The following is a 27,970-nucleotide window of genomic DNA, read 5'->3' on the forward strand; positions in this document are numbered from 1 at the left end:
GCCAAAGGATCTAGGCCCCAAGCTGATAAGGGAGAGTCAAAATCATTGGCTCTTCAGCAAGTGAAAAAGCACAGTGGAAAGCTGATTTTCTAAGCGGGGGAGGCATTTCTGAAGTCAAGGGGACCGTCAGGGCTCAGGTCCCAGCAGCTGGCCCTTGGTTGCCCCTAGTACACCCTACCCCCCAAGTCTCTAGTACAAGAAAGGATTCCCAGGAGCTTTTACGCAGAATAACTGGCATCTGTTATTAGTTTGCCAGAGGACTCTGGTGGCTGCCCACCTGTCCTTTTTGGATCCCCCCCTGGGTTTCAAGTGGAGGGGAGCAGCCCCTGAAGGCAGCGGGGAGAGATCATGTTTGGGGACAGCTACGTTGGTGGGTTGCCCCAGGGGAGGTAGCTCTGGTGGCCCCAGGACCCTGGCCACCCCCTGGCTTGAGTCTGAAGTGCTGAATAGCAGTGGAGCTCCCAGTAGCCTTGAGATGAGGAGGAAGGAGGCAGAGTCAAGACTGAGAGTCCTGGGTCACAGAGAGCATGTGGCCCCAGGAGAGCACAGCTGCCAGGGACATAGTTGGGGCAGCTGGACGGGGCAAGCCGTTGAGTCCTAAGCAAGTTCGTTCCTGTGTCCTGTGATGGCTCGACACCATCTGACACCAAGCTGTTGGGGCGTGAGGGCCTTTGCACACTAGGTCAGCAGGGGCCCATTCTCCCTTCTGTTCTTGGCTCATTCTGAAGGCAGCAGTCTGGGCCAGGGAGTGGGGGTGCGGTGGGGGTCCCATCAGCTGCCTTGGGCAGGACATGGGTGGGTGTGGCGGGGTGAGCTGTAGGCTTTCTCCTTCTGGCCTGGGCCCTGAGCATCAGCAGGAGAGTGAAGAGGTGGTTTTCCTTGCTGCTGAGGTTGGCTGGCTCTAGAGATGCCAGGAGGCCCGCAGGGGAAGGAGAGAGGAGGAGGAGGAGGAGGAGGAGGAGGAGGGGGAGGGTAGGGAGGAGCGGAGGTCCTGGTGGATGTGCTCTCCTCTACCTCATGACCCCAGGCTCGTTCTTCTTGGGAGTCCCGGATGCCATGTGCTCTGGAGACAGTATGGAGGGCTGGCTGGGCCCTCACAGGGCAGTCAGGGTCTCCGTGTGAAACATACTCCCGAACATCTCCTGCAGGAGGACAAGGGAGGGGAAGGGAGGGCGTTAGACCTCTCAGATTCACAGTGGCTGCAACCGTGAGGTGACCCTATGAGCCTCTGGCCCGAGAGAGCTTCCTGAGGAAGCGTGTGAGTGTGAGTGTGTGCGTGAGCGGGGGAGAGGCGGGCCCCGCCTAAGAGGCAAACTGGTGCAGAGGGGAGGAGAGGAGATGCTTGGAACCTGCTCAGAATCACCTCTGGCAGGCTCTGTGACCTCCATGTGTCCCTCCTCCTTTTCAGCTTCACTTTCTTTGTTAGCTGACAGGAGGAGGAAGATCAGACACGCTCTAAAGTCCTTTCTTGCTCTGATAAGCTGTTCGGGGGCCTGGCCAAGGTTTTTGGAATGTGCTAGAGATTCCATGGGAGAACAGAAATCAGCCTGCCAAGTCTTTGTAGCTCCGGCTCTCTTTCCTAATACCTCCCACACGCCATCAGCACTCCCAGAGACCTGTTCGGAGGACATGGAACTCAAGCCCAGAAGGAATGAGAAGTACAAAGTGAAATGTGACCCCCAGGCCCAAAGCCAGACTCCTCCCCAGCTAGTCATCTGGGTTTCTTGTAAGTCAGGGCAGTGGGGTGGTCCTAGTTTCCCTGTCAGGACGACGGGGCCCTGTGGGGATGCTGACGCTTCCCCGCTGCGTGGCCACGAGCGCTAAAGGGCTGGCTGTAGGTGACAACATTTGTAGTCTTCGAATTCTTCTGACCCTCCCCAAATAGAAGTGTCCTGAGGGCAGGGGTCTCAGCGCTGGATGCCCTCCCTGGAACTGCGCCAGGCAAGCAGTCCTCACATGTCTGTTGCATTCGTGAAGGAACATGTGAATCCCTCAGGGATCCTGTGAGGTAGACGGGGCCAGCCGTCCCCCACAGCTCCCCTGCTCTACAGTGATAGAAACGGGGGCCTCGTGTGTTGTGTGTCCGTCCCAGATCATGTGTGGATACGGTGCAGAGTTCAGCATAGACGTCACCTCCTGAGAACCTTGTCCCGTGTCTCCCCCTTCCCCCCATGATGCCTGTCAGGGAGTGAGAAGAGGTGGGATCTGCTCTTACAGGAGAGTTGAGAGAGCAACATTGTGGCCTTCAAGGGGCCGGTTCTGGCTTGGTGGGGAGAGGCCCGTGAATACCTTGGGTTTGGGAGGGTCTCCTTCCCGTTCCTGGCCCCCCACCCCCCATACCTGCTGCCCCTCAGCTCACCTGCTCTAAGTCCCAGTAGCTGGGGCTATCCTCCTCCAAATCATATAAGGACAGCTCCGGGTCCACTGGAGCCTGGAAGGGGGGGAAGATGGGTGCAGGATGAGCTCCATGATTGGATGACACAGTCTGGTGCAAATGGCAGCCTCCAGAGGGGCACCATGTTTTCTGCCACATGACTTGCCCTCTTGCTTCTTCCCTCCCCTCCCTCATCTACCTCACAAAAGGTAGCATGGGTGGCCCTCCCCCTTACAGCAGAGGGGTGCATCTGGGGCTGCCCTCCTTTGTGGGCACCTTAGAGGCAGGGGAGGTTGCTAATTGACAAGGACGACTGGCTAGCTGCCTGACCTTGGGGAATCCATTTCCCTTCTCTGGGAATCTGTTTCCTCATCTGCAAAAGTAGGATGATTGAACTCACTTGGTGGGCTTCCTACCTCACGATGCTGTCGAAAAGGGGCGTGCGTGTGTGTATAATTTACATATATACACCTATGTATATGTGAATATATTTTGTAATATGTAAGAATAAATATAAATACATTCTACATCCATAAATCATTTTAGATCTATAACCATCGTAACTGGGCATAATTTCTGCAGTAATAAATGGTGAGGATTCTTCCAGTCTCCCTCTTTTTGCTCTGTGGAACCCAAAGGCCTATTCTTCCTGCTCAGTTGTTCTAAGAGTGGAAGACGGGTGCCAGGGCCCTGTGTTTTCCTGGGCAGTCTTTCAGCACTTAGAACAGATGGCTTCACCTTCATCAGTCTCTTACAGCAAAGAACAAATGGTTGCTTCGGGGCCAGAAAAGCCTTTCTTATGACCCAGGACAGGGGAGGTTTTATATATAAGGAGGTCTGGGACATGGAGTCTTGGGACGCCAAGGGCAGGGGCTGCTGAGCTGGGAGGGGCCCTGGGAGTGGAATGGGGGGGGAGGCTGGTGAGGTCCAGTCTGGGACCCCAGTCAGTGGGGTGGAGTTCTTCTGCCTCCCAGCTTTCTGGAGTTCTAGACAGTGTGATTTGTAGTTCATTTGCATACCACTTAGTGAGCTAACAAATTAAATGTCAAGAAACTGAGACCAAACTTGGATCCAGCTTCTTCATCTATCACCAGGCTGAAACCTCTAAGCTCTGCTAGATTAAAACGGGCAGAATCACTCCCCTTCCTTGCCCCAAACCTCTTCTAGAACTAGTGAAGGAGGAGGGCAGGTAGACAATGCCAGAATCCTGGGCATACTCTAATATGCTTTGAGTATTTGTGTGACCTGGAAATTAATACTAATAAAACATATTACAGTAGACAAAGTGCTTTCAAGTGACACAAAAGGCATGATTATCAGTTAATCTTAAAAAGGAAGCAAAAGAAAAACGCTGTGAGGTAGGTAAAGTTAATTTAGGCTGCTTGTCCTACAGATAAGGAACTCTGTAATGACAGTTTTAGAAAAGTGAAAGGACAGACTTGGTGTTGGAACCCAAACCTTCTCCTATGTTCTTTCTCATGCCCCCGGTCTTGCCATTTCAGTGCCCCAGGGCCTTGGCTTCCCAACGTGCAGGGCCCTTACCCCTTGGAAGTCACGTCCTGGGACCACTTCTCTGGCGTTTGCCTGGGCAAAGAGGACAGCATCATGTATGCTGGGAAAGACGTGGTCGCGCTCTAGACACCCATCTTCAAAGACGCCGCCGTGGCTGATGTCGTTGTACACCTGGGCTGGAAGGAGGAAAAGGCTTTCAGAAAGATAACAGTCATGTGGTCTGGAGCTGGGGGTGGAGGAAGGATGGTGACAGGGAAGGAAGGGAAAGAGAGAAGACTGAGGGTTGTGCTCTTTGGGGCATTCCCAAAGGCCCGACCAAGGCATTGGCCTTGCAGTATCCATTCTGGACAGCAGAGGGCAACGTGAGCTTGAGGATGGGAACGTCCAACCCAGGGCAGAAGGGACTCTGGTTTAGAGAGTCGGTACTTAGTGGGGATTGAGAGGGAAAGGCTACACCGTCTGCAAGGAGGCTGCTGGCAATTCTATCCCTGGATGGTTTGTTCTTCCTCTCGTTTCTCTAGACCTTTCCCACAACCTCCAATGCATGGAAAAGCCCTTACTTTTACCAAATGCTGGAGATGATTTCCGGAGGACTGTCCAGTGAGGGAGGAGCCCACTGACTCTAACTGCCATTGCAGGTTCTCCCTCTGAGCAGGTTCCTTGGAGCCTGGGTCCTGCTCAGGCTAATTCTGAAGTTGGGCCAGCCCCCAGGAGGGCACTGGATCTCTGCAGGAAGTGCGGTGTATGGGCCCCGTCAGTCCTGTTATATGTCTGTGTGTCCTTGCTTTCGGTTCAGACCTCGCACTCTGCATCCGCATAGATGATGTGAAAGTCTTCTGCTCTGTGGACATGTCCTCAGGGCCATGTCTACGCACCCTTCGGAGATGGTGTGTATATAAAATAGTGTGCCTGTGTGTTCCCCAGAGAGCTACCATGCGTGTGTGGTATCTGCTCATTCACGGGCTCACAGGTTTGGAGAAGACCCCAAATTCATCTAGTCAACCCCCTAATTTGACATAAGTAGAAACTGATGCCTAGACATGAAGTGACTTGGCCAAGGATGCAGGCAAATTAGTAGTGGGGCAAATTAGAATCCCGGTTGTCCCTCTTAGACGTCACACCCCTGTTTTCCCGCCTCCTTCCGTTACTGAGACCTCTAGGCTGTTTCCCCAGTCTGGCCACAGTCTCTTCTGACTTGTGCTCCAAGCACTTAGGCGCAGGCAGTGGCCGGTGGGTGGGAGGGGGGTGGTGGCGGGGGAGATATTTGAGTGCTCTCGTGTCCACCCTCCCACACAGCGTTCCGCCAACCTGGTCCTCCCCTCCCCCCACTCCCAACCTCCAGGTCCTCTAAATGTCCTCCTTCTCTCACCATGGATGTTCACCAAGAAGACCTTCACACCGATCTTCCCATAGGTGGAGCTCAGCTAGAAGTGTTGGGGGAAGGGTGTTGGGATAGGGAGACAAAAGGAAAGGAATGTTCTGAGTAGGTCTCAAAAGTGATTCACAAAACGCACTTCAGAAGGGAAGCCAAACAAACAAGCAGCCCCAAGCATCCTGGCAGCCAGAGATAAACATAGCAGCAAAGCACACCCCTTCTCCCTGGAGTGCTGGCCGCCAGCTTTTCTGGAAAGCAGGACAGAAATGGACGTTGCCAATGAGGCGGGCACTTAAAGACACCGTGGCCCCTTCTTGTGGGGTCAGAGCTTTTCCCTAGTAGCTTGAATGTCCGGATTTCACCTCTCTCCCAACACTGCAGCTTCAGGCAGAAGCTGCGGGGAGGCTGGAGACAGGCCTAGACTCCAGGTCCCGGCTAGGGAAGCAGGCTGAGCCCGCGGCTGGGGATGGGGTCTTCCGGGCACCCAGCAGATGCTCTGTGTGTGATACTCGGTCTCTGTGCTCTCCATAGGCCTCAGTTTTCCCAGGCTGCTTCTATCTGAGCCAGCTCTGAGGCTTGCTGACTCCCTACCCTTGGAGGCATTGCTGAAAAGGTATCAGATGGATAGATACCTCTACTCAGAGTGTCCCATGGACTGCCGGTTTGGCCTGAGAATGTGGGGCACTAATATTATGTCTTCTCTTCTCACTGGACTGGAATTGGCTGCTGTTGGAGTGTCTGGGTGAGGGTGGGAAGGAACAGCAGACCGTGACCCGGGGCCGGGCCGGACTCTACTCAGAGGACCCCTGGGTGGGTTCCTGGTGGCCTGAGAAGGACCTTGGGATGTCTCTCTGCTAGAGACAGGGGCTAAGGCAGGTGGGACAGCAACTATCCCTCTGGGATTCCTTTCCAGCTGCTCATCACTGTGGGCTGTCTAGGCCTGCTTTGCAGAGAGCAGCCTCTCCTGGTCATGTCCGGAGGAAAGCTCCCTTTTGAAATGAATGAAACCTCCCTTGTCAAAATGAGGGCTCCAAGGAAAGGAAGTGTGGGAGAGCAGCGAGGAGGGTGTTGGGGTGGAGGGTGGGCTGGCACTCCCTCTGCCTGGGGCCTCACCTTGCCCAGGGCTTTGATGCCCATCAGGTCCACAAAGCTGACCCCACTCATATCAAGGATGATGGTGTGGAAGGTGACAAAGGGTGGGACGCTGGCCAGCATGTCACTGGGCTCACTGGGCATCTCAGTGGAGGCTGGTGGCTCACAGTGGGCCGCTGGGGAGCTGTCAGGGCTGAAGGTGATGTAGGAGATGCTGGCGCCGTTAGCAGGAGTCTGGTTGTTGTTGGGGTCCGTCGGGGAGGCGTTCTCGAAGTCCTGCTGAAGCTCCTGAAGGGAGACGGTCTGGGGGTTGGGGGGTGGGGGGCAGGGCATCATCAAACTGAATCAGACTTTGCTATAGTTGAGGCAGGGGCAAGGAATGTGCAGGTGGGGGTCAGTGACGTCAAGAATGTCGAGGTGGTGAATACGAGCCCCCAGAAACCCGCAGGGAGGGCACCTCCCAATGGCCTTTCCCCAGGCGGGGCCTGTGTGCTCAGTCTCCCACCATCCAGACAACGCTGGAGGAGGCATCCGGGAGAGGCGCGGACACCTCGGCCCACTCCGCTGTGGGAGAAAGTGCCTCTGGAAACAACCGTGCCCGAGAACTCCCACCCTCACATCTAACCTGGGTGGGCACCCCAGCAAATTCACCGCTGCTCCCCATTTGGGGTTGTTCGTAAGTCTCTGCGCCACATCCCATCTTAGCCAGAAAATGAGGATGGGCCATGGGGCTCTGTGGTTACCCCCAGGAGCTGGGGTCCCCTCACCCAAGGGGAAGAATGCCCAGAGACTTTATGTCTTTGCTTCAAGGGGTGCTGGGAGGGGGCCCCCGGGGGCAGGATCCAGGAGCATAGGCTCCTCCTAGCATCAGTTCACCTTGGTTTTCATAAACAGAGACTTCCTCTGCTGTGTGGGCCTCAGCCTCCCCTTCTCCTGCCTCCTGAGGTATTTTTGCTTGGCCAGCAGCACTTTCTGGGGGTCCACACCCGTCTGCAGGGAGAGAACAATTGCAGTTTGGACCTCTTTGGAGGTGGCCTACCTCCCAGCCCTCTTTCTCCCATCTTCTCTGATCAGCCCCTCTGGCCACCAGAGTCCTGAATCCTACCTTGGCAATGACCTTTTGCCTGAAGATCTCCGAGTTGGCAAAGTAGAGAGGGGAGCAGTAAGTGACAATCTTAACCCCTTCGATTTCCTGGACCTAGGACAGGGAGACTGAGTTCAGGTGGCAGACATGTCTTTATTGGCTTTTTTTTTTTTTTAACCCTCTTTTCTTTGGGGTGGGGGCAGGGCAAAAGAAATAGGTCTTAACTTTGAATTACTTACCCTATTATAGGTCTTGGGATTAACATAAATGTCAGTGTCCATGACCTGGGCCAAAGCATAGCCATTTCGACTGGGTGAACAAGGAGAAGTAAAAAAAAAAAAAAAAGATCATGCTAAAAGCCAGTGGGCCTGGAAGGATGCTGGGATGGGAGCGGGGGGCAGAAGCAGGATGGGACGGGGTCCCTTTCTCCTCCCCGGGCAAGCTGGGTTGGTCTTTCTATACTGGAGACACATGCCTGGTGCCCTATGGCTGGGCTATGACCTGAAGGATGACAGGTGGGGCCTTGACATAGCTCCCAGCCTGGGGCTCAGCACAGAGAAGAGGTAGAGTAAGTGAGGTGACAAGCTTGGGTGGCCCCGAAGTCACCACTTCCTGGTTCTGGGTTCTCAAGGAAAGAAGACAGTGCTACCCTCACATAGAGCATCCTTCCTGCCCTGGCCTGAAACCTCTTCCTGCGGTGCCCCTGGCCTGTACCCTTTAACCTTTTTATAGGAAGGACATGGCATCTGTCCTCTGGCCTGGTATTCCCCTGGGGAGGGTCCCGTTTGGTCTAGGGACTGGCAATGCCCTTGGACAGACTCCTGTTCTTCTCCTACTTTGTCTGGCCCCCAGCCCTCCGAGCCCAGGAGGGCTTCCTCTGGGGCTTTTGGGATATGGCAGTCAGTCAGCCCAGCCTGGGTGCGGGGGGGCCCCACTGCTGTGCCTTGCGGGGGTGGGGGGCCGTTACTTACAACTGAGTCTGGAAGACCACCACCAGGGCGGAGAAGGCGACGCCCACGGCCACACCGTACGGCAGGCTCAGGAAGAACGAAGATAGGAAGCTTACCATCCAGACACACTGTGAGGACAGACACGTCAGAGCAGGCCTGGGGAGAAGGCTGCCTCTTCTGGGAGGTCTTTTGGGAATAGCCAAGGCCATTCAACAGGCCAAGGCCTGTTTTTGCAAACTCAGACCCGTCTTCCCCTTTTCACAGCGTTTTTGCCCTGTCTTATGTATTGCGGCTCTGGGTGCGCTTGCCCGTCTCCCCCAGATGGAGCGTGGCTAGGAAGCTCGCTGGGTTTTTAGGAGACGGACAGGCCATCCAGGGATGCAGCATGGAGCACACTGAGAGCATGAGGGTCAGATCCACCCGGGTTCAAAGTTTCATTCTCTCACTCACTAGTGATGTGAACCAAGTTGCCTGACCCACAAAAGGGGAGCAGTGACACCTGTTTCATGAAAAGATGAAAGAGCTAAGCCACCTAAAGGTCCTAGCCTAGCGACGGGCACCCAGTGGTCACTCCACAAGCGTGAGCTCCCTTTCTCCACCTAACGGGAGGCTGTGTATGCCCGACACAGTCTCAGTGGTCTTCCCCGCCTACCCGCCTGGGGTCTGGCTATGTGGGTGGGGGCAGGGTTGGATGCTGTTTGTTGGACCCCTTGATTGTCCTTTACAGTCTCCCAAATTCCTCTAAAGGAAACAAATCTGCCCACATTCCTGTAGAGAACAGTGAGGCTCAGATAAGAGCCCAAACACAATGTAAATATCAGGGACGATTGTCATGGTGGGGGATTGTTGCAAAAAGCAGATCATTAGGGTGGGCATTGGAACATTACTTTCCCCTATCCTCATCACTCACTGGGGGACCCCAGATGGACCGCTCACTTCTCTGGCTTTAAGGATTTTCCTCATGCAGGCAACCCCAGGAGACAGTACAACGTAGAGGTTTGCCTGTCTAAGATTTGGGTTCCAATCCTGACTACTACTTACCACCCCCGTGGCCTTTGACAAGTTCTGTAACCTCTCTGAGCCTTGGTTTCCTTATCTTTTTTTTTTTTTTTAAGTTTTATGTATCTAAGTCATTTCTATACCCGATGTGGGGCTCGATCTCACGACCCAGAGATCAAGAGCTGCACGTTTGTCTGAGTGAGTCAGCCAGCGGCCCCTTGGTTTCATCATCTTGAAGAGAAGTCAGTAAATCCTCTCATAAGTTATGGTGGAGCTTAACTGGGGATGGTGGTTGTAGTTGTCAGTACGTGGTAATCTTAATACTCTTGTCCAACGCAAGATGCGTTGGAACCGTGACTAATCATGACAATCATGTTTGCTGAGCTTTGCATGGCTGCCCGGTGCTTTCCCATATGATCTCATTTAATCCTCAACCGCAGTGTGTGATGCAGCCGTGACTGTCATCCCCATTACAGAGGAGGAAACAGCACTCCAGAGAAATCTGGCAGCTCACTTAAGATCCTGGTACACTGGCTTTAGGTTCTAGGGTTTTTGTTGTCACTGTTTTTTTAGAACTATTTCTTTCTGCTTTTGCTTTTTTTTGCAACTACAGATCATAAAAATAACCATAGCTACGTTTTACTGGACCCGGGGTACAATTCAGATAACATGCTTCTTGCTTGTATTATCTCATTTCTTCCTCATAAACACCCCCGGGGCGGGGGTGGGTACAGAGTATAAGATACCCATTTCTCAGATGAGAAAGCCAAGACTCAGAGAAGTTAAGGGACTTGCTGGGGACTTGCTGGTTTAGGGCCAAGCACAGAGCCAGTGAGCAGCTGAGATAGGGTGTGAGCACAGGATGTCTCACTCCAAACCCTGGTCTCTTGGTAGCTGGTTCCTCAACAAGGGAGCCGCAGAGCAAAAGGATCACGGACAGAAAGAGCTGACGGGGCTGTGGGGTTGGAGGAGGGAACCAGGGGCCTGGAGGGGTACCCAGAGGCCCCCCTATACCTACACAATCCAGCTTGCTCTTCTTCCACAGGTAGTAAGGGTCAGCGAGCTGCCTGAGCGAGTTCTTGAGGTTGACAGCGATCAGTGCTCCCAGCACAGACTAGAGAAACAGAATGTCATTCTTCCTCACCTGGGGGACCCCCTTCTTTCTCCCATCCTACACACTCCCGACCCTGGTGCCTCGCAGGACAAAGCTGCAGTTCCAGAACATCTCTGCTGGCAGAGCCCCCAGATCTCTGCACTCCATCTTAGGGATGGAGAGTGCAGGTCCAAGGCCGTGGGTCCCCCTCCTGGCCCTTCTCCATGCCACCCCTCCCCCCTCTCCAAACACCCCGGTGCCCAGAGCCTTCTGAGTCAGACACTCCTAAGTACTTGTAAACACTGGTGGGGGGACTGACACTGGGGTCAGAAGGCTGGAGTTGGTGACCAGCCCTGCGCTATGAGCTGTATCACCACAGATCATTAAGACTTCCTCAGCCTCAGTTTCCCTCACCTATAAAAGGAGGAAAGTAAACCCTGTGTTGTCTACTTCACAGGTTGTGATCGGGACAAAGCGTGACCACGTTGTCACTTTGTAGAGGGTTACACAATGCCTAGGGATTGTTCTTACTGGAGTCTCCTGTCTGCCTCCACTCTCCCGCTGCACTCTTACCTTGGGGAGAGGGTATAGATAGGACCCCAGGACCAGCATGGTGATCATCACGACCAGGGACACACACAGGCTTGCCACCTGTTCCGGAGAAAGAGTTGGGAACAGGGCATAGGGGTGAAATTCTCATTCTTGACTTATTTCCAATAGATGCCTTTGGTGGAGTGGAGACCGATGAGGGGAGAAAAAGGTTGGAGAAGCAGCTGGCCCAGCTTGCAGATGCCCCGGCTTCTCTGGGGCCGCTGTTTTGTTTCCCTCTCACCTCTCCCCCCAAATGCCCTGCTACAGCACTCACCTGGGACTTTCCTCCAGCTCCATCCACAGCCAGAGTGACAGAGAGGGCACAGCAAATGACGTGGATTTTAAAGAAGGAGCCAAAGAAGTTGCTGCAGCCCAGGGCGATCATCTCCTGTGGGGACAGGGGCAGGATCGGAGGTGGGGGCCATGGGGGGCGGGCAGCAGGTAGAGACCAAACATAGTCATCCATGCAAGCTGGATGTTGGGCCTCGGACTTGAGAATGACCCTACAGCTAGAAGGCCAGACACTCCCAAGCAAGCTGAAGGCAGCCTCCTGTGGTCCGAGCCCCTCTTGCTCACCGGCAGGCACCTTGCTCACCACAGCCCCAGGAGCCCCACAGTACTTGTCGCCAGGCATCTGTGGGATGGGGCCCGTCCTGCTTTGCCCTGCCGGCGGTGGCTGGACCTACCTGGTTCGAATCCACATCATAGCCGTGCTTGCTGGCCAGGGTCCGGCCCATGGCCAGGTTGATGACATAGCCCACAATGGCCAGCGAGAAGGCCGTGCCCATCATGTCCTTCCACTGGGAAACCACAGGCAACACGGGAGTGGGGAACCTGCCAAGGAGCCAGAGAGCAGGCAGGGCCCGGAAATGTGAGAAAAGGAGGGTGAGTCCTTTCTCAACCCACAGGGACCAGCCAGGCCCCACAGTGTGCCTGGGTCTACGTCCTCAGTATGACCCTGTGGGGCAGCTGCCATCACTCCCGTCAACAAAGCAGAAACCAAGACGTAGAAACTCACTCCTCTGAGGTCCTAAAGCCAGTAATTTGTGGGGTCTCAAGTGTTCACGCCCAGGTTCTGGACTCTGTGCTCACTAGTCCACAGATCCACAATCCCCAACTCCCCGCCCTCTCCCTCTCCCCCTCCAGCCTTCTCTCCAGCCCTGCAACACAGGCACCACCTCCCCCTCCCAGGGCCCGGCATGGTGCCTGGCACAGAGTCGATGCTCCATATGTGTTGTTTTGAGGCTAATAGCTTCCAACACATTAGAGCAGGCGAAGAGCCGGCAAAGGGCTGATCAGAGAGGCTTTGCTCTGGCAGCATCCAGTAAGTGGGACATTTGGGGAGCTGTATGGTGGTTAAGATTCGCTGTTTGTAATACAGCTAGCATTGGCTGATTGCATGCATGGCTCTCTTCCAAAACAAATAACAGAAATCACTTCCACTTGGTCATTGTCATAGAGTCTACAGTGCTTCCTCATCGAGATTGTCCTCTCTGGGTCTCTGAGCCCAGGCCTTCATGCAGGACATGTTGTTGGGGGGTGGGCAGGCTTCTTGGGCACCCGGACTCACCCATGTTGGATCTCTCCCACGATCTGCATGTGATACTTTTGGGGCATCTTACAGCCCCCAGAGATAGCGGTCGCCACCACCACCTGCAAACCCCAAATTGCAGAATGGGGATGGGCAGGGCAGGGCTCTCCCAAGCCTCCCTTTTCTCTGGGGACCCCAAATCCAACTCTCCTTCTCCATCAAAGGGGAACAACCCCAGGAGCAGGAAGAGTGGGAGCCATGTACAGGGAGATAGAATGGATTTACCCAACCTCCGGTTCTACTGACTGCCAGTGGAGGGGGAGGCAAAGGTTGGTAGGGGCTCCCTTGGCCTTGGGTGGAGCTGAACTCCATTTCTCATGGCCTCTCCAGCCTGGCCCCCAACACTCCAGCCCCAGACAGGGTCCTTACCACGATCATCTCTGTAGGGATGGGAAAGCGGATCCTGTGCATATAGCGAGCGTTGAGTTCCTTCACCAGCACCAGGAAGACGCCACTGATGAGGGCGAAGATGAGCGAGGCGATGTTGGTGTGGGGGAGGTTTTTGCAAATGTCAATGAAGGTCTGGGGGAGAGAGCGCCATGCTCATGGACTCCCACCTCTTCTTCCTGTGCTATCCCCACCCTTGGGTGTCTAACCCAGTGGAAGGATGTCATCAATGTGAATGGAGGCACACCAAAGCAGTATTCAGACCCTGGTCTCCCACAGCTCCCATTTTCCTCCTGCCTCTCCCAAAGGGTTTGCTGGGAGTTCACGCAAAAGTGTGGGAATGCTGATTCTTTTTCTCTCTTTCTCTAGAAAGAATCTGAGCTCAAGGAAGAGAGTTGGAGATAAGATGTAAGGTAGGAATTCCCAGGCAAGGAGGGGTTGAGGCACTACATCAAGGAACTGATGGAGAATGGACAATTCCTTTTCTTCAGGGATTAACCAGAGAGAGCCTCAGTGAGCCCTCAAGGTCATGGTTTCACCTTTGCTCCCAAAGTGGGAGCCCCCAGAGAATCCTCTCGGAACCGTGGGTCAACCGGGGGTCAACCTTGTTTCCGTACATCGTGTAAGGAGGAGCTCACAGCTTCTTCCAACAGTAACCCCTGCTCTGTGCCTGCTTGAGCCCCTCCCCATCTGCAGGGATGTCTCCTAGACTCACAAAGATGATGGACCCCGGGCCTGCGTAGGAAGGAATGGTCAGTCCAAAGATGTACTTGAGCACCGAGATTAGGATCTGCAGGCCGGCCGCCGTCATGAAGCCCCGGATGAAGGACTCGGACAGGTAGATGGCCACAAAACCAAACTGCACGAAGCCCAGGCCCATCTGAGACGAGAGGGGTGGGGGTGGGGGGGATGAACGAGAGGGGTTGGCAGCGCCTGCATCGGCCGGACCCAAACCTGCGCTGGAGTTCCAGGCAGCAGCCCCAGGGAAATGAGCCCTTTATGACAGGGTCTGGCCCTCTGCTGTGCCAGGCGGATCCCGAGTCGGCTTGGGGGAACAGGCCTCTCTGTCGCTTCCTCTCTCTGGGTTTGGTTTTCTTATCTGAAGAAGACACCAGGTCCTCCCCCAGAGAAGCCCCTCCTCTCTCAGTAGACGACACCACCATCCACCCAGTGAGCTAACCAAAAACTTGGGGGTCATCCTCCCTCAACCCCACATCCAGCCTACCACCAACGCCTTTAACGGCCCTGGCCAAATGTTCCATAAGTTCGCCTTGTCGCGGGGGCCTTCTCTGTGACTGCCACCCTGGTCTAGCCCTCGTGAGTCTTGCCTGGGCCTCTGCAGAGTCTCCTGACAGGCCCTGCTTTGGTCCTTCTAAACCACTTCCCAATTCTCCTCTCTGTGGCCTGAATGACCTTGGAGACCGCCAATCCCACCCAAAGGCACTGTGTAGGGGACGGACCTCAGCCTCCATTGTCTAGCCTCTGCCTCTATTTCCAGCCCCGTCTCTGGACCATCCCCAAAAGCCACCTGCTGTCCAGCCACCCCAGACTTCTTGCCTCATCATTCCCTGGTCAGTTCACACCCTCAGGTCTCCATGCTTTGGGGTACGTTTCCTCTGCCTGGACTGTCCTTCTGCGCCTCTTTTGTTCGGTTCCCGGCCAACCTCTACTCATCCTTTAGACTCAGGTCAAATGTCACCTCCTCTCTGAGGCGAGGCCTTCCCCAACTCTCGACTCGCTCTTCGCTGCTCCCACACCCTTTGAACACAGCTCTGTTACGCAGCTTATCTCACGGCCTACACGTTGGTCTGTTGACACGACTACTTCCTCTGCTGGGCTGGGAGCTCCTGGGGAACCGGGCCCCTTCTCTGCTTATTGTTCCCCTGAGGCCTAGCCCAGCTCCTAGCACAGAGAAGCAACCAGAAACATTAACTGAATGAGCGGACGAATTAAAGGCGTTGTCTGAGGTTGGTTGCTTTCTGCTCTAGTGTCCCACCAGGCAGTGTTTCCCGTCATAAAACCTAGCAGAGGGGCGCCCGGGTGCCTCAGTCGGTTAAGCATCTGCCTTCGGCTCAGGTCCTGGGATGGAGCCCCACATTGGGCCCCCTGCTGGGTGGGGTCTGCTTCTCCTTCTCTGTCTGCTCCTCCCTCAGCTCATGCTGTCTCTCTCTTTCTCAAATCAATAAAATCCTAAAACAAAAAACACCAAGCACCCCCCAGCAAAAAAAAAAAAAAAAAAACAAACCCCCAAAACCAAAACAAACAAACAACCTAGCAGAGGCCTCTGCCATTTGTGTAACTGATGTGGAACAGGTGAGGCTGTGGCTTGGGGTAGAGGAGGTGGAGAGGGGTGAGGGATGTTAGAGAACTAGGACGACTGTGCTGGCAGAGGGACGGGCATTGGAGAGGGTGGCAGAGAGAGTCGGTGAGCCTTCCGGATAGTCTAGGACTCGGGACAGTTTTACCAGGGGCAGATGCTGGTCTCAGGGACCTGCGGGAGGCAGGTGAGGAGAGACACCAATTTCTGGAGGTCTTTTGTGGCCCTGGGAATGGGGAAGTGGGAGGAGGTAGAGTCTTGAATCAGCTTCAGTGTCAAAAACTAGGCTTTGGAGGCAGGGGCAGGACGGAAAAGATGCTCTCCCAAGGCTGAGCCCTCGGCAGGGACGTGGCCGTCCCCTCACCTGGATGACGGCCGTCAGACAGGCCAGCGTTGCGGACACGTGCAGCCTCTCGGCCTCCATGGCCGCCGTGTCCACGTAGCTCTTGTTGGTGGCATTGTCGAAGACCCAGAACTTCGACTCTGGGGCCAGCTGCAGACAGATGTTACCCACCAGGATGCTGATAACGGCAAAGGTACCTGCGGTGCCCACCCAGCCAGCGAGTCAGAGGTTTGGACCACAGCCCTGGACAACAGAAAGGGGCCCAGCAGAGCTTCCCTGTCCCCGGAGGGATGGGTCCCCCCACCTCCAACGTTCCTCTCCAGCAACACAACAGCCGCTCACACGTAACCGTGACCTGCACTTTCAAGATGCTTTCACCTGGGCTGCTAGTGTGATTTCGTCGGGCGCATGAAGAAATGAGCTTGGAAACGCAAGCAGTGCCTGACCCAGAAGCAGGCCTTGTGAGGAGGCCCCTTGTTTCCCCGTCACTTAGCACCAGAGAGCGCCAAGTGTCCCTGCAGGGACCAGCGTGAGAGTGATGGGGCAGTTTCCCACGTCTGTTGGGCACTTTGGGGCTCACAGTATATCCTGGTCCACCGAGTGCTCCCCACATTCCGGGGAGGGGGACGGAACAGGGAGTGCTAAATGGGCTCACGGCAGTTCCGCGGTTTCTCTAAGGTCGCAGGGGACCTAGGAATGACACTCACAGTGACAGTCCCTTTGGGACCAACGGGCACCCGCTCTAGGAGAACGCAGATGGAAGACAGAAACCCCTCTGCCACGCCCCCTGTCCTCGGGGTCCAGGCCACCTTGCCCGCTGAGAGGGGAGAGGCCTTACCTGGCACCATCTGGTGTATACCCCCCAGGAAGAAGTAGGTGAGGAGGGGGAAGAAGGAGGAGTAGAGGCCATTGACGGCAGGAAGGTTGGCCAGCAGAGCAAATGCCATGCCTGCAGAGGACAAACAGATTGCAGGCTCAGGAGTAGGGCTGGGTTGTGGAGGTCACAGGGGGCCGGGAGAGAAGGAGCGGGGAGCGGCAGGCCAAGCCCACCTAGGGCATGGACCCCTCACCTTGTGGGACCTGGATGGATCCACCACTGAGTCCGCCCAGCAGGTCGGGGATGATGTAGTCTTTGATCTTGTACTTGGGGAGCCAGGAGAGCACAGGGAGCAGCCCAAACACCACAGCTTTGATCTTGGCCGAGGAACATCTGAGGGAAGAGGGCAGGCTTCCAGTCAGCACGGCATGGTTTGGACACTCTGCGTTGCAGAGGGATTACAAGGTCCCATTCCTGGTCATTCATTCATCCACTCATTCATTCGGAATTCACTCAGCATTCAGTAAGCACCCACGCTGGGCCTGATGCCGGGGACACCGAGGAGAAGGGGCAGGGCTTTCTTTAGGGAGCCGTCCACAAGCCCTGGGCTTTAGCTGGGCGTCTTCCGAAGCTGGCTGCTCCCCTAGGACATCACATGACTTGGTGTGAAGGCATGGATTTGGGGTCGCTTAGCCTTCCAAGCCACAGGGTCCAGCCCCCATCTCAGATGGCCTTTCTCCAGAGTCTGACGGAACACAGGGCTGGGCACCCAGGTCTGAGCTTCTGCAGCTTGGTGTACACACCCCGTTGTAATTACTTGCTTTTCATCTCTCGCTCTCACTGGACAGCAAACCCCACCATGGCCAAGAGTCTGGCTGTCTTGTTCATCTTGTGTATCTTGTACATTGTATCGGGCTGCTTAGTAAATATTTGAGGAGTAACTGAATGAATGGATGATTGAGAGGGTGGGCCGGTGTTGGAACTCAGTCGGAGTAGGGGCTACCGCCATCTTTCTCAGCACAGCCCCCCAAAGAAAGCTCCATTGTGCTTGCAGAGTATGCTCTGCGGACCCACCGTCCCTCATGTGTGATGACTCCGATGTTGGAGTTCTTCTTACTGTTAATTCATCGGGGGTGCGGAAAGAATCGGGGAGCTGTTCGTTTGTCAGGGCAGGGTGGGGAAAGTTGATTCCTTCCCTGTTTGTTGAACACCTGGAGGTCTTTTCATCGAAACTCAGGAGAGGTAGGAACAAGGGCCTACAAACTCGTGGGTGACAGCTTGTGGATTGATGACTGGAAGGAGGTGGGAGGCATTTGCTTTTCTTCTCCCAGTTGAGGGAACTCAAATACTCGGGGCCCACGTGGTGACTCACTGGCCTGCTCTGATTAGGACTCCTTTCCTTCCCGGCACCAATTCGGGCTCTTTGCTGTTGTTCAACAATAGTTTCCCTGATCCTGGGTCCCCTGGATGGCACCCAAGACTAAAATCAATACAGACAATGCTTTGTACAATGCTGGACAGATTTTCTGTCCCAGCCTCCACTCTGGGAAGGGCATCACCACCAACACCCTCTGGGGGCAGGTGGCTGCCTCTCCCATCCTGGGGATGGTGGACAGGGCATTGGACCAGTGGCAAATAGCTGAAAGCATCTCTAAAGCTTTGTCGTAAGGGAGACCCAGCCCTGCGGGAACTCACTCAAGTTCATTGGTGGCAGAGAAACTGTACTCCCCAACACAGAGCTGACTAGGGGAAGACACACCACCGCCCTGGGGCTCATACCTGCCCGGCTGTGCGGCAAGCCTGCCATATGTTGGGCAAGGCGATCTGAGGCCCCAGAGAAGGGCTGGAAACAAATGCCAAACACCTCTACAGAGGCTTCAGAGCCCAAGAGGGAAGTGGACAGAGGGATTAGTTTCTAGCCATTCATTCATTCCTTCATTGAACAAATATTTATTGGAGCACCTTCTAGGTGTCAGGCACTGTTTAAGTCTCAGTGCCAGCCTCGTGGGAATTGTTAGTTTCCCTCTACCACTTCATAGTTTTAATCTATAATCTTTTTGGCCAACAGCAGATACCCTCAACCCTCCAGCACAGAAACAACCCAAACTCCAGCTGTTTGGGAACCAAGGCTGCTAGGGCCCGCCTGTCCGAGGAGCCCAGCTGTGGGTACGGTGCCCCGGCACTGGACACCCAAGGCTTTGGCTGTAGCCTGGCAGAAAGGAGCCTCCTGGGAGAAGCAGGGTTGGACCAGGGCTAGTAGTAAAGACTCCAGTGGGTGATTCCCCCAGCCTAAACCAGTTCCACCAGCATCTCCACTTCAGCCATTGCCAGTGACCTCAATCCAGGTAACTGAATCAGCTGTTTCCCCAGGGGCGTGAGGAAGAGCAAGCCAGCCCACAGCCAGGCCCGAGCAAGGTCTGCCAGGAGTGTAGGAAGAGGGAAGGTGAAGCTCATAGCCTCGGGTTTCTGCAGGATGAGCAGAGATCATCTCATGAAGCCCCCCACCCCCATTGGAGGTGAGGTTCTGCTACCCCCCAGCACAGTGCCAGAGATCTGAGAGTGGAAAGAGCCCAGGGGTCTGGAAGGACCGTATCCTGGTAGGGCCCCTCTAGGAAAGCCCGGGAGTTTAGGGGCTGCCTTTGGGCCATCTCTGGATCCGCAGAAGGAAGGAACATCTAGGCAGGAAAGAGGACAAAGGGCAGGGAGTGGTGACGGCTTCAGATTTGTCTTGATCAGGAGGAAAAGGACATTAAAGGAAGGGCTCTGATGACCCCACTGCCCCTGGGGTAGCACGCCCATCTCGAGCTCCCTTAAGAACCCAAGAGAGACTTGAGTGGACAGAGAATACAGCAGGATCTCATGCCAGGGATTGGAGATGCCCTACAGCTCTTCTGGAACTGGGGCTGCTAGTCCCTCCCCCACACCCCCCCGGCCCCACTCCAGGTGTGGGCGTCAGTCCAGGAGAGCTTGTAGGATTTTAAAGTCAGGGTTCCAGAACCTTCCCTCCCCATGGCTTCCCCCAGCCCTGTCTCAGCCGTACAGGTACAGGAGCCATACCCCAGTGCAGAAGGGATTTTTGGTGGGGAGCAGCAGAAAGAGGCATCTGGGCTCTGGGCCATATTACCTGAAGGCATGGCGAAGTTTCTCTCCCAGGGGGTACGTCCGGTCCTTCTTCTCAAACTCATCATCAAGGACGGTGAGAGAGTATACAGCTCGGTCTACCACGTAGCGGGGCCTGGGCTGGCTCATGTCTGGGGCATTGACAAGCTTTGGAAGAGGCAGAGGAGGGGGAGACGAGGGGCATCTCTGGCCAGCGCCAGCTCGGGCCTTCTCTCTCTCTCTCCAGTTCGGGCCAAGCAGGCTTTTATCCTGGTTTTTCCCCGCCCCCACCCAGCAAGGTGCCTCCCTTCCCGCTTTCAGGTCTTTCCACCAGACTCACTTCTTTTGGTGGCCTTCCTTCCCAGGCACTGATGAGGCACACACTTGCCCTGGCTGTTTTGCTTGGCGCCCAGCACGTGGCTGGCACGCCACCCCTGTGACGTCACTGTCACCCCCGCCGCACACCAGGCAAAGAGGAGGTGGGAGTACAAGGGCAGGAGTCACAGCTGGATATCAGCCCATTGGTCCTGTCCCCCGCCCCCAGCCCCAGCCCTGGTGCCCCCACGAGCCTCAGGACACCCTCTCCAGACCTCAGTTTCCCTGGCAGAAAGGCTCATACCATTCAGTCAGTCATCTTGGGGGAAATAGAGAAAATGGCCTGCCTGGAGGCAGGGGGATGGCTGAGATGACCTCAGGAGGACCCTTCTTGAAAGAGACACCTCGGACTTCACCAACAGGTTTTCCCAGGGGGATAATGGCGCGTTTGGGGAAATCAGGATGGTCTGAACCGGCTGGCTCTCCCACGGCTTCCTGGGCCTAACCTTTCCCCCACCCTTGTGTACTGGTGTTTCTCTCCTCCTTGCTTTTTGCGCAACGCTGCTGATGTTCCAGGAGCTGAGCAGGGCAGAGCTGAGTGCCGGGGCCCCTGAGGCCCAGAGGAGCTCCCTGTGGGAACCATCCCCCATCCTTCCTACAACGACTGGTCCCTCCTCTTGTCCCCTGCTCCTGGCAGCTGGGAGAACCCCGTGGGGGGACCTTGGAGGAAGGAGGGAGAGGGAAGAGGTAGGGCAGGTTTGAAGGAAGGAGGTGGGGAGTGTGGAGTGACCATGGCCAGTCTGACAAAAGATTGGAAATAGGGTTGAAAGTGAGAAACCACTTAGGGGGCTAGGGACAACCCTTGGCTTCCTCTGGGAGAACCTGGGTGCATAGGGTTTGTCGGAGGGGAGCAGGCTGGTGGATGACTTTTGTGGAAGAGACCATGGCAGAGAGATGGAAAGTACATTAACAAGGGTCCAGAAACCTGGCTTCTGGTCCTGGCTTTACTGGTGAGCGGGAACAGACATCACCCCGCTAAGCCTCAGATTCCTTGTCGGTAAAATGGGAGTAACATATCTGTCTCACTGGGTTGTGAGCACCAGATGAGTTATGGGCAAGAAAGGGATGTTTAAAATGTACAAAAAACGAGGCAAATGTGAGTGGCTATTATTGGTAAGATTTTACCCAAGCTGTTGAAGTTTGGGCTGGTGAATTCCATTCATTTGCTCATGGGACCCTGAAGCCCGTCAGAACGTATAAGTAGAGGGACCTGGGTGGCTCAGTCAATTGAGCATCTGCCTTCAGCTCAGGTCATGATCTCAGGGTCCTGGGATCGAGTCCCACGTTGGGCTCCTTGCTCATCGGGGAGCCTCCTTCTCCCTCTCCCTCTGCCCTTCCCCTCTGCTCATGTTTTTTCTCTCTCTTTTTCTTTCTCTCTCAAATAAATAAATAAAATCTTAAAAAAAAAAAAAAGAAAAAAAGAGCCTAAAAGCAAAGGTGGGATAACTGGCAAACCCCCAGGGTGATAGCCAGCTGGGAGGGAACTGGGGAGAGAAACTGCCCACAGTGCCTATGCCCAGCCCCTCGCCAGGCGCTCTGTGCATCCTCACCAGATACTTTTGGAACGAATCAATAAATGGTGTTTTGGAGAAGACATGGGCAGACATGAGTAAGAGGAATGACACAAGAGACATTTCAGTGGGAGAAGCAAGAGACAGAGTGGCGTAAAGAAAACCAGCACCTGCTTTAGAACCAGAATGAGCTGGGTTCAAAAATTCAGTTTCTTCATCTGTAAATGGGGATAATAACAGTCCCGGGTGGCCGCTGTGAGGACGAAATGAGACCGCATGTGCGAAGTGGCTGGGCTTCCCAGGCGCCCAGTAAATGGTAACGGTGATGATTACTATTATTAAGGTGGGAGGGTGCTTCCTTCGTCTTGGGAGAGACTACTGAAAGACAACCAGCCCTTCACCCTCCAGTGAGGTGGATGCCCTTCCCCCGCCTCCTCCCCACCCTCTCCAGGGGCTTCGAGGCTCTAGCTTTCCAGTGGCTTCCCTGGCTGGCCCTCTGGGAGCGATGAGTAAGGAGCATGACCGTCCAGAGGAACCAGAGCTCCAGCCCGGCTTGGGAGAAGGACTGTGGTTTGGAGGAAGGGGTCTGTCCCCGGCCACCACCAAACAGACTGTCTGCAAAGGAATGGCCAAGATGTTCAAGGGGAGCTGGACCCGAAGAGAGAGCCCTTTGGGAGAGCCCGTTGGAAGAGGGGGTAGTGGGAGACCTTGCCTCCGTGCCCCTGGCAGGTGGTGGGGGGCCCCTGAAGCCCCTTCCCAGGCTGCTCTCAAAGATTCTAAGTTCTAGTGGGCGGGGGAGGGGCTTAACATCCGATTCCACAGAGCCCTGCTAGCCCAGCGCCCCGCACTTCCCCATTTCCTCAGTGGGATCTTCCTCCCTGTCACCCAGGCCACCTCCACATGTGTCCCTGCCCTTTCTTTCCCCACCCGGCCTCCGCCTTCAGCTCTTCACCAAATGTCATTGCTATTTCTTTCCACTGTCCCTCCTGTCCCTCACCCCCTCAGCTCTTATCGCACACCTGGGCTATTGCATTAGTCTTCTGATTTCCCCGGCTCCAGCCTACACCCCCTTATCAGAAACCCTCAGCCTCCTCATTTCCAGGTGGATCAAACCCTAACTCCTTATTTTGGCATGTTCATCCTTTCACCATCTGGCCCTGTTTTGGTGGAGTTGGGAGAATTGTTGGCTGGGTCCCCTGGCACCATTCAGCAACAACCCCCTCGACAGGCTTGGCCCCGTTTTACCCCTGTGCTCTGTCCACACTTTCCTCCTTACCTGCGATGCCCTGACTCACTCTGCCTCCCTAGACCAGCCCAGCCTTAAGACCTGCTTACGTTCCTCCTCCTCCCCTCCCCTCCCCTCCCTCGCCTCTTTGCTGTGCCCTTTTCCTCCTCCTCCTCTTCCTCTTCTATGAAGCTTTTCCTGACCATCCTGGCCTAGGATCTCTTTTTCTCCTCTGACCTCCCTTTATTTGAGCCCCTCCAGTCTGCACACCAGTATTGGCTTTGGGTACTCCCAGCTGTCACTTCCAGGGAAGGGAGGGAGGCAAGGGGGGAGTGGTGGTGGAAATCCTTCTGGGAGGGGGATGACTCAGCACTGTTTCTGCCCCAGTGGCAGGCTTCCTATGGATGGGGACCAGATGCTAGGGGAGTTCCCGCTTGCACAGGCTAACCGAGGAGAAAAACTCCCTTGCTTAACTGGAATGCAAAATCGGCCCGGTCCCATACACTCTGCCTGTTTCATTCAAGAAATAAGGTGTTGAAATCGAGAAGGCTCTGGGAGCTCTCCCAATCCCGACTTGGTACCACACCAAAGAAGAGGAACCCAGCAGCCAGCTCCACTCCAGAACTTTTGTCTAGAAGGGAACTTAAGTCTGAGGCTGGTCTAATCTCATTTTGTCGATAAAGAGACTGAGTCTTAGTGGGAGGTGGTGTGGGGATTCGAACGGGGGCCTTGGACTCCATCTTAGCTGCTCCCATTGGGTCCCCGACCTTCCAGGGGTGACCCTGCTCTTGCTTTCTGGGGGTCGTCCCTCAGTGGCCTCCAGAGTACTCCTTTTGGAACACCCCAGCTGACGAGGCAGGACTCCCAGGTTCTGCCTCTCCTCTCCAGAATTCTGTAGGGGCTCTGACGCCTCTTCATGCCCTTGGCTTTCCCAGGAGAATGGCAGACCGAGTGGCAAATCTGCAGCCATGGGAGCTGCCCCAGCTCCTGGTGAGGAGGTGGCCCGGTCCTACTTCCTAATTCCAAGAGTAGGGTTGAGGTGGGGTGGGGCTTAGGAGGGGGGTTACTTCATCCCCGGGCCAGTTCTGTGGGCTGAGAGGGAGAGGGGGATGGGAGAGGCCAAGTGGCAGGAGGCACGGGCTCTGGAGAGGGAAGGGGTTCCCAGGGACCCCTGTAGAGGGCTCCTGCAATGCTAGATTAGGGGTGGGAAGGTGAAAGAGGGAGCAAGAAAGGGAGAGGTGTAGGGGACAGAAGACTTGATCACTGGTTAAACAAACACAGCCCTGCTGAGTGATGTCAGCCTCGCTGAAAAAAGTCGAGGGCTCTGTTGCCCTAGGTGTGTAGCAAGGAGCCCGGCCTCTCTCGTCAAACAGTGTCAGCCCCTCTGCGCCTCCCCTCCCTCACCGGATCAGGGAGAAATGGCAGGTGCCATGTGACAATATTGAGGAACAAAAGGGTGCCCCTGCCGCCTTCTGCTCTGTGGAGAGAAGGAGGGGCAGGTCCCGATTTGCTGGAGAGACCTGGTTTGGCAGGGGAGCGGGGGAGAGCTGTGGGGTTTAAGGGAAGTAGAGGGCCAGAAGGAAAGGGCATGCAGAGGGTAGGAGGGGTGGGTGTGTGGACAATTTCTAAGGCTTGGCAGGGAAATGGGGTCACATCTGGGGCAAGGGGGATTCAGGGGTTTTGCGGCCCTAAGGAGCTGGTGGGGAACAAAGGGGAAATAGACTCCATGTGTGGGGCGGTATGGGCTGAGTAGAGCTCCTCCCGGGCTTCTTTGGGGCCCCTCATCAGGATCCTAACTCCCCCCCACCCACCCCCCGCAGTGAATTCATGCGAAAGAAAGCCCACAGGTATCTCTTCCCCGGCACGTTTCTGACTGGGTCTGTCTACATCTGTACAAAACTGGGCAGAGATGGGCTTGGGCATGGTGCCCGAGTTAATGCGTAGAAAGGCTTGGAACGGTGCCTGTGGGAGCGTGCAACAGATTCTGAGCGTGTCCTTATTGTTTCCGCTTTGATTACTCTGGAGGATTCTCCTCCGCTCTCTGAAACCTCGGGCAGGTCATTCTGCCTTTCTTGGCCTTTCTTTTCCTATCTGTCCCTGCAGCCACAGCCAGGCCACCCCTTCCCTCTTCATGCCCTTGTCCCTCTCAAATTTCCCAGAACTGGTGAGAAGAAAAGCAGAACATCTCTTTACATGAGGGCAGGACATCTAGGGAGCCGGGAGGCCAAGAGCACTCTGTGGGGTTTTGGTCAGGTCTGAAGGTGATTCTGTCATTGTGGCCCAGGCTGACTTCCTCCTCAGTCCCGCTGTGTGTGGGAGGGGGAGAAGGGGAGGGGTGGGGGGGGGTTCCTGGATGACCACCTGTGCCAGGCACGGGAGCAGGCACAGGAGCAGCACTGGCGTGGCCAGCTCACCCTGGCATTCTTATCACTTGTCCCGACCTGGGCGGTCACTATGTTCTGGGAAAGGAAAGGTCACTCTGAGGTTTCCCCTTTGCTTTAGCGGCTGCTTGCTTCCCGCCTCATCCAGGGCAGGACCCCCAGGGAAAGTGCCATCTCTGAGTGGGCTGGTGGGTGGGAGCTGGGGATGGGATAGGAGGCTTGGCGTCTCAGCTGGGGACTGTGTCCTTGACAGGAGAGGTGAGGGTATAGAGGCTATAGGTCTCCAAAGCGTTTTTATCAATATCCTTTTATTTTATTGTCCCCATGTCTCTTGGGCAAATTTCTTACCCCCTTTCTACCCTGGCATGATTTCCTCATCAGTCACTTGAAGGGGAAGAGGAGATGTCCCTGAGTGGCCTTCCTGTCCCCTGGCTCGTCTGGGGACACTTGCAGCCTAGAGATTCACAGTTACCAGCCCCAAATCCCACTCCTTATCTCTACGCCCACTCTCCCCTCCTTCTCTGCTGTCCCTGCTGGGGATGGAGATGGATGCTGGGCTGAAGAAAACCAACTCCAGCAAAAGGGATTGAGGTCAGACTCTGAAAAGCACTTTCCAGCAGGGAGACCCGACCAAGGTCATGGGCTCCCTGATACAGACACTTAAAATAGACTCCTAGAGGTCTGCAAGGAGAGGAGGGTTAGTCTTACTTGGAAGTGGGCAAATGGACAAGGAGACCAGCGAAGGACCCTGCTGGTCTCGATCAAGGAGTCCAGAGTTTCTTCTGCACAGAACTGGTCCCTCTTTCCTTCAGGGAGCTCACCGGTGTCAGTTTGGTTCAGTTCAACACACACTCTCTAAATACGATGATGTGTCAGTCTCTGGGAAGGCTCTGGACATTAAGAGATAAGAAAGAGTCCATCTCTGCCCCCCCAGGGATTTATCCAGATGAGCATTTAGAACAGTCTTTCAGGCCTGGGAAGCACCCGGAAGAGGCCATTATGGTGATGGAGGAGAGGTGTGTGTCAGTGCCCATGCCGCCCGAGGAGGGTTTTGCCAGGTTCTCAACACCAGGACTGTGGGGTTCTGGGTGTGAGGAGGGAGTGGGGAGGATTGTGAGGCTCTGGGAGAGGGTTGTCCATGTGAGTGAAGCCATGGAGGGGGGATAGCTTTCTCTTTAGTTCGCCCTCCTTGGGACACTCTCCCACCCGAGGGGCACACTCTGAAAGTGGATCTTCCTCCTGGTGGCTCAGACCCGATGGGGCCAAGGGTAAGTGGGGAATTTATGCTAGAAAGAGGAAAGATTTCATGACCTAGGCTGGGGACCTCACTGGCTGATTTGGAGGAATGGGGGCACCGTCTGAGGGTGACTTGGGACCCCTCACAGCCTCAGGATGAGAAGTTAGGAAGCGGGGAGCTGATGGAGATGGCCCACCCCACTGTCCTCATCCCTACCCTCCTGTGCTGAAGCATTTGCCTGGGACCATGTCCCCTGGGTCCTGTTTCCCCGGCCCGATGGAGCTGTGCCCTTGCTGACCCTCTCCTGATCCTCCGGCTCCCTTCCTTCCGCCTCCTCCAACCTCTCAGGATTAATGGGGACAGATGGGATCCTATGCCGCCCATACAGCGGCCCTGAGCTGGTGGAGAGGTGAATGAGTAAAAGAGAACATCTGGGGGGCAAAAGGAGGGGGAGACAGCCACACAGAAGCAAGCCAGCGAGCCAGGCATCAAGAGCTTTTTGCTTCCAAGACTTGAAAAGAGGGGAGCGGTGCAGCCAGCAACTTCAAAGGCCGGTGCTCCGAGGAAGAGCCAATATTTTTGTTCTTTCCTTTGCGAAGGAAAGCGGCGCTTGGGAACGAGTTAGCTCTTTCCCCTCACTCTGTTTTGGGGTCTGGCAGACCTCCTCCACGAGAGCTCCCATCCCACCAGCCCCCTTCAGCCTCCTGCCCCGCAGCTGAGGTCCTTCCATGCAAGGGAGGACCCTGGGGGCCCCTCAGAGGTGAAGGGCTGGGGGCTGCTCTCACACTTGGGGGCCCCAGCGGCTTTCCCACATGGGCTCAGATTGACCAACAGCCTACCCCGTGACCGGTGGGCTCCTGTCAGCCCTCGTCTCTATGTCCCCGCTGCCTGCCCTCCTCAAGGCATGACCCCCAGCCCCATGGCGGAGGCCCTGGGAGGGGTGCTTACCAGTGGGTGAGAGGAGCCAGCCGGGCAGGGCTGCAGGTGTGTCTGGGGAGCGGGGAGCCGAAAGGTGTTCCGAGGTGTGCAAAAGGGCTCTGCTCAAATAATCCAGGGAGGCGTTTATAAATAACTTTACCTCAGGGCCACGGGGTGAGCCCCGGCTTCTGATTGGCTCTGAGGGGAAGTGGTTTTGAACACTACACCATAGCTAAGCCTGAGGAGATAGGAAAAGGAGATAAGGGGGAAAAGTTCCTAAATGAACAGCCCTTTTTTTGTTTTACCTGAGGAGCAGAGCTGTTTGATGGGAGCTTGGCACTTCCTAAATCCACCCTGAAGACAATAGGTCACATTCAGTGGGGCCCCTGCCCCACAGGCTCCCCCAAGGCGGCCGGCAGAGGCTGAGGAGGGGACAAGGGAGACCCCTCTCTGAGCTTGCTGTCCTGCCGCTCAGAGGGCTGGGGTCAAGCCAAAGAGCCTCTTGGACAATGGAACCCATTGAGGCCACCCGAAGGGTGGGGTCCCGGGGCTGCTTGCTTTGAAGAAGGGAGAGCTGGGCGGGTGTTGGGGGGCAGTAGACCTCTGAGTGAGGGGACGAGCCATAGCTGAGGGCCCGCTGGACATATGGGGCTGCCGTGGAGATCTGGTTCCCGGTTCTGTCCCCAACCTTAAGGCACT

At 55.5% G+C, this 27,970-nt stretch overlaps 1 protein-coding gene across 7 annotated transcripts; it reads right to left on the minus strand.

The window, feature by feature from the left end:
• Nucleotides 1-1,019: 1,019 nt before the first annotated feature.
• Nucleotides 1,020-27,484, minus strand: SLC26A9 (solute carrier family 26 member 9). Of its 7 annotated transcripts, XM_032878461.1 has the most exons (22): nt 27,302-27,484; nt 19,965-20,069; nt 19,650-19,792; nt 16,779-16,918; nt 16,547-16,657; nt 15,730-15,905; nt 13,764-13,928; nt 13,031-13,183; nt 12,641-12,723; nt 11,757-11,904; nt 11,345-11,458; nt 11,053-11,130; nt 10,405-10,500; nt 8,409-8,515; nt 7,677-7,746; nt 7,459-7,551; nt 7,230-7,343; nt 6,375-6,656; nt 5,256-5,310; nt 3,917-4,062; nt 2,360-2,431; nt 1,020-1,142 (listed from the first exon to the last, which is right to left on the minus strand). In XM_032878461.1, exons 3-22 carry the CDS (start codon nt 19,772-19,774, stop codon nt 1,095-1,097), a joined length of 2,376 nt encoding a protein of 791 aa, XP_032734352.1. In that variant the 5' UTR covers nt 19,775-19,792; nt 19,965-20,069; nt 27,302-27,484; the 3' UTR covers nt 1,020-1,094. The 7 variants fall into 7 exon arrangements, with proteins under 7 accessions (XP_032734352.1, XP_032734354.1, XP_032734349.1 ...); XM_032878463.1 differs by lacking the exon at nt 19,965-20,069 and having other exon boundaries at nt 19,650-19,776; XM_032878458.1 differs by lacking the exon at nt 19,965-20,069.
• Nucleotides 27,485-27,970: the final 486 nt, after the last annotated feature.

The sequence above is a fragment of the Lontra canadensis genome, unplaced genomic scaffold, assembly GCF_010015895.1.
Source record: "Lontra canadensis isolate GAN:19392208 unplaced genomic scaffold, GSC_riverotter_1.0 scaffold63, whole genome shotgun sequence".
Taxonomy (NCBI): domain Eukaryota; kingdom Metazoa; phylum Chordata; class Mammalia; order Carnivora; family Mustelidae; genus Lontra; species Lontra canadensis.